The following is a 6,041-nucleotide window of genomic DNA, read 5'->3' as shown; positions in this document are numbered from 1 at the left end:
GATTTTCTGCCGTTGTGGCTAGGTCTGGGCATTCAGAGTCTCAATCGGATTTCGGTTTTATTCAATTGGATTTTGGATTTTTTGGGTTTATCAAAATCAGCTTCATTCGGATTATTTAAAAGTTTGGTTCGGGATCGGTTCGGGTTCTATCGAGTTCGGGCCGGGTTAGTAAATCTTCAAAGAACTGGTACAACCCAATGTACTTTCGGATTCGATTCCAATCGATTCTTCGGTTTTAAAATATCTGATTTATATATATTTTGTAACTAAAACATAAATAAATTGGTTTGATTTGGGTTCAAATACCTAATGTGTACATTTTGTAACCAAAGTATAAGTAAAACTAATCTAAAATTAAGAAAGAACATCAACCATGATCATTCAAAATCAAACGAAACGGAAACATAATTATTGATAAAAAGAAAACTAAACAAATGAAATCATAAAACGAAAACCACGACATCATGAAATAAAAAACATTGTTTAATGAAAATAAAATCTAAATCTAAATATTTTAAAATTCAACATCCACCTTTAACCATCAACTTTCATGTAACAGAACCACCAACCTTTATACAATAGATAAGTATTTTAGATGTTCAATATATCTTAATATATTTTGAATACGTATTAGAAATTGAGATCATGTTTGGTATAAGATCTTTCTGAGCTTTTGAATGTTTCAGATTCTATCGGACATTCATTTAGATTTGAGTTCGGTTCGGATAATACCTATAACACGAAATACCAAAAAATAAGATACATTCGATATTTATGTTGGGTTTAGATCGATTCAGATTTATTTTTACCGGATCGGATTTGGTTCGAATTTTCGGGTTTGGTTTATTTTTCCAACTAGTTGTGGCAAATATAAGCCTATAGAATTGGGACTGCTTTTGTAGATTATGGACCGACCGATATGACTTTGTCAAATTTCGTCTTTAACCGTTGGTCCTCGCTCCTATGATAGGAGTCCTATCGGATTACTCAATTTCCGCACGCCATTAACGATAAAGATTCCCATATTTTTCATCGTCAATGCTTTCCTAATCTCAGCCATACTTTCCCTAACACTATTGCTAAAAATATTATGTGCTTTCACCGTTTTACGCCACCCTAGCAAGATGCTTTTTATGCTAACCTAAAATAGATACTCCCTCTGTTTCATAATACTTGATGTTTTGACTTAGTGCACAAAGATTAAGAAAACTAGATTTTTCTAAAAAAAATTATTTTAAAAAATTACTTTAGAATCAATTAACCAATAATAAAAAAAACAATGAAATCTAATTGGTTAACAGTTTCCAATAAAGTTAAAGTTAACCTTAAAATCTCAAAACATCATCTAATTTGAAACAAAATTATCCTTCTAAAACATCAACTATATTGAAACGGAGGTAGTATTATATTTCCTCATTGCATTTTTATTTCAGTTATCGAGTTTAATAGTCTCTATCATCATTCGTAATTTTTTTGTTATTGTTTTGGATTAAAACATATGTTATCTGTTAGATGAATCAGATCCACCATCTGCTCTGTGTATGTGTGTTGGCTAGACGTTTCTTTTCACTTTTATTTTGCAAGGTTTTTACAACGTACTTCTTACGTTATTGCTGAAAGGGTCAAGATTAGAAGATTAAGAGACTTTGCAACGCATTTATCATTATATGGAAATTCAATAAGATGCGATGTATAGCCGTAATGGAGAAATACATTTTCTTCAAACTATCATAACGTATAAATAAGGCTGCTCTCTCGCTTCAATGATTCATAATAAGTTTAAATCTAATATACTTACTAAACATAGTACATGGTCGAACACCTTGGATTAATTATATAAATTTCTAACTCATCTGCTTTCGTTAAATTTTATGATTGGAATATACGCGACCAGGACAACCGATAAGATGACAATTGGTTAATTTTTAAAAATTCAAAATATGAATAATAGAGTCGAAAATACGTTGACAAAAAACAGAATATTGATAAATGATAACACTGGTGAACCACTTGTTCTAAATGAATATAGTATTTTGTAATTTCGAAAGTCATGCATACTATCTTGAGGTTGATTAAGTAATCAAAAAGGTAGTTGGAGCGTTGGCTTTTGTGGAAGTAATAGCATAACTTATGTGACATTCAATGGCGGCTACTTTGGAAGGCTACGTTTCTCTCAAGTCTTAAACCCCAATTCCCCATTTTTCCTTGCTAATACGATAACATAAAATTAAATAAACTACACAATACGTATAATCTTTAGCAATAATATATTCACAAAGAGTGTTTGGCTGATATGGACACAAATTTATACTACTTACAAGAACAAAACAAAATAAACTCATATAATAATCAGTGACAAGGATATATAATGACTAAGATGAATAGTTAGAGAAAGTGGCTAAAAAATAAAGTCTTCTTCACGTGTCACGGCCGTTGGCCTGCACCACCAAAAGACCAAGTCTCTAACCCAACCAACATAACACAACACAACACAACACAGAAACCCCCCTAACTGAAAAGACGATATTACCCTCACCTCTCTCACCAATATAAATATACCCACTCGAGCGTATGTTAAGATACAAATCCAATTTAATATTCATTCCCAAAACGTAAGAGCTTTTTAGTGGAAAGGCATGAGAGGTTCAAGAACAGCATCTTCAGACATGAGTGCTTGGTGTTCTGCTGTTGTGTTGTTGTCTCTAATACTTTTGTTATCTGTTCGTGAAAACAACGCTTCCAACTCGGTCAGAGGGTCTCAGTTCTCAGAGAAACCTTGTGAGGAGATTTACGTCGTCAGAGAAGGAGAAACGCTTCATACCATCGGCGATAAATGTGGCGACCCGTTTATAGTTGAGCGAAACCCGCATATCCACGACCCTGACGATGTTTTCCCAGGTCTTGTTCTCAGGATTGCACCTTTTTACTTCTCCAGAAAAGTGTAAGATATATATATATACAAAGAGTTATTTTGTTTTTTTCTTTAAATTTTGTTTGAAGCATACGTTTTTCCTTTGTAATTAGTATGTATTTTATGTATATATACTAAAAGAATTCCGAAACAAATACATATATTTGAAAGAAACAGAGCAAAAGCAGAGTATACAGTGAGTTTGCTTATTCATGTTTTGAGGTGTTAAATGTTCATTTTGACATGTTTTGTGGTGTACACGATATTAGTAAATACTTTATGGGTTTGATCGATAATATCGATAAATAAAAAAGTCGCTGATCAGTGCAATCTCGAAACGCCAAGCTAGGAAAAGTCAACGTATTTGTACAAACTGACAGAATTAAAAGGTGTTTCGTTATTGTAAAATCTAAACTAAACATTAACCTTTGCTATTCCCTTTGAAAATTATTCTTCAACTTGCAGAAGCAGAATCATCGTAATCAAAGACTAAACTGATTATCTAGCTGAATCGTGTTATATATAAAGAAGATGTATCTTTCTTATAATACTTAGACGAAAGAATGAATTTAATTGAAATACATTATATTTGTAATCAACGTTAATTGGCCAAAAACAATGTGAATCCTAGTAATTTGGCAGAATGTGATGATCTCTTTGATCGTGATTATATCAAATTATCAAGAAGAGTGCGACTTTCGGCTAAATCGACTTTCGACTCCAGTTATATATCTCGGAGCTCCATGCATGATTGTCTCTCATGCGACAATCTGAAGAAGATTTAACCAAAAACCCTAAGAAAAATCGTCCAAGCCTTTGCGCAATTAGGCTATTAAAAATATTTTGCATTAAATACAAATCTGCCTTAATTTCTAATCCTTTTTTGACCAGCAACTAATAACGACACACATAAACTAAATATGTCGTCATATCCCATAAACAGCTTCTAAACTCAACACAAAAATTTTACAATAAAATTTTAAAACAACATCATTACTGTTAATGTCACCATAGTCTCTTCAAGAATTACACAAGTTTCCATCTTTAGGGCCTAAGGTTTATAACAAAATTCTTATATATATATAAGCAGCGTGAGTTTTTCACTGTTACAAATCTCACAAAAAGTGAAAAAAGAAACACTAACGTGCACCATAAGCCAAAGATGGGTCGCTTCCAAAAAACCCTAGTCTCAGCTTTCGTTTTCTTTTTGTTTATTCTACCTCTTATAATCTCAGCCACGGAGGAAGAAAACGAATGTGGTGGATCCAACGGAGGAGGCTCTGCTGCGGAGAAGGCGACGGTTCTTAAGTACAAGATAGGAGCGTTCTTCTCTATCTTAGTAGCCGGAGTATTAGGAGTCTGTTTACCTATCTTCGGCCTCAAGTCAGAGAGCAACTTTTTCATGTTCGTCAAGGCATTCGCCGCCGGAGTGATTTTAGCCACCGGTTTCGTCCACATTCTTCCAGATGCCACCGAGAGTCTCACGAGTCCATGCCTCGGAGAAGAGTCATCATGGGGTGATTTCCCTATGACGGGTTTGGTAGCCATGGCTGCAGCGATTGTGACCATGTTGATTGAGTCTTTTGCTTCAGGGTACTTGAACAGGTCTCGTTTGGAGAATGAGGCTAAGACGTTGCCGGTGAGTGATAAGGAAGAGCATTCGCATGTTGGTTCTGCTCATACTCATGCCTCACAAGGACATTCTCATGGCTCTCTTCTCATCCCTCAAGATGATCTGAGGAAAAAGATTGTAACTCAAGTAAGTAAAATCACAAAACCCATATATATTTAGTTAAAATTTTAAATATTTCTTGATTATGAATAAAACTATTTTCTTTAGATAAACACACTTGCTAATTACTACTTTTTTTAATAAAGACTTGCTAATTAGTATTGATCCCATGTTCTTTATTTTTCTTATGGTGTTAGGTACTGGAATTGGGGATTGTTGTTCACTCAGTGATAATAGGAATATCTCTGGGAGTATCTCCGAGTGTAAGCACAATAAAGCCTCTCTTGGCTGCAATAACTTTCCATCAACTGTTTGAAGGTTTTGGTCTTGGTGGTTGCATCTCTGAGGTAATCTTAAAACCTAGTCTCTCCTATTTATGATTCTATCACCAGACTGATAATTAAATAAACAACTTACGTTTTTTTTTGTGTAGGCAAAGTTTGAAATTAAGAAAATTTGGATTATGGTGTTGTTCTTCTCACTCACGGCACCAGCAGGGATCGGAATTGGTATTGGAGTGGCAGAGATTTACAACGAGAATAGCCCAATGGCACTAAAAGTATCAGGTTTTCTTAATGCTGCAGCGGCTGGAATCTTGATTTACATGTCCCTTGTTGATTTGGTAGCTCCACTTTTCATGAACCACAAAGCTCAGAGTAGTATGAAGATACAATTAGCTTGTAGCTTTTCTCTTATTCTTGGTGCTGGTTTAATGTCTCTTCTAGCTGTTTGGGCTTGAAGTTACTTGGGCTTGCAAATTACACATGTTTTAGTTTCTTGAGCATTTTTAGAGATAATCAATTACATTTTGTCGTCTCAGATTTTAATATAATGATATATCAATCAATTTCTAACAAGATGTTATCAGTTCTTGATGGAAATCTCTTGAATGGGTATGAGAAATAGAATGTAAATCTAGAAGCCTAAGCCTATGATGGCTCATGACGTAGAATGCAAGGAAACATGAGCAGCAACTAAATGGAAGACAAAGCAAATCACTCTACAACCTGCAAAACAAGAAGCAAGAGTGAGATATGGAGTAATGAGTCAAATGATACGAACAACTTTGGCTCATCATAAAATCATAAAATCATAAAATTAAGTGATCACGTTCTTGTTGAAACGATCCGTTTTCATCTTCTGGATATTCGTGGAATAACCCTTCAAATCGGATATGCCATCATCAGTTTTTTTTTATTCCAATTCTTCCACTTTCACATTTATTATCACTCTACAGATGAATCATCTTCAGTCAAATATAAAGTCTGGATTCTTTTATCTTTTAAGGGAAAAATAATTCTAGTACTCACCGCATATGAAAACTACGAATATGTTACATACTTACTTGTGTGTGCATGTGTAGTAGTAGAGACATACCTTCGAACCTGGGTGGGTAAA

The 6,041-nt window shown here is 34.2% G+C and overlaps 2 protein-coding genes across 2 annotated transcripts; both read left to right on the top strand.

Annotated features, from left to right (window-relative positions):
• The first annotated feature begins 2,579 nt into the window (after window positions 1-2,579).
• LOC130505217 (uncharacterized) lies at window positions 2,580-3,189 on the top strand. The gene has a single exon (XM_056999825.1). The coding sequence runs from the start codon at window positions 2,637-2,639 to the stop codon at window positions 2,943-2,945; it is 309 nt and encodes a 102-aa protein (XP_056855805.1). The 5' UTR covers window positions 2,580-2,636; the 3' UTR covers window positions 2,946-3,189.
• Window positions 3,190-3,988: 799 nt separating this feature from the next.
• On the top strand, window positions 3,989-5,453 carry LOC108832094 (probable zinc transporter 12). The gene is made up of 3 exons (XM_018605581.2): window positions 3,989-4,670; window positions 4,841-4,990; window positions 5,077-5,453. Exons 1-3 carry the CDS (start codon window positions 4,074-4,076, stop codon window positions 5,380-5,382), a joined length of 1,053 nt encoding a protein of 350 aa, XP_018461083.1. The 5' UTR covers window positions 3,989-4,073; the 3' UTR covers window positions 5,383-5,453.
• The last annotated feature ends 588 nt before the right edge of the window (window positions 5,454-6,041 follow it).

Source organism: Raphanus sativus, unplaced genomic scaffold (genome assembly GCF_000801105.2).
Source record: "Raphanus sativus cultivar WK10039 unplaced genomic scaffold, ASM80110v3 Scaffold2105, whole genome shotgun sequence".
NCBI classification, from domain to species: domain Eukaryota; kingdom Viridiplantae; phylum Streptophyta; class Magnoliopsida; order Brassicales; family Brassicaceae; genus Raphanus; species Raphanus sativus.
The sequence above is the reverse complement of the archived record's forward strand: the minus strand, read 5'-3'. Positions and strand labels throughout refer to the sequence as shown.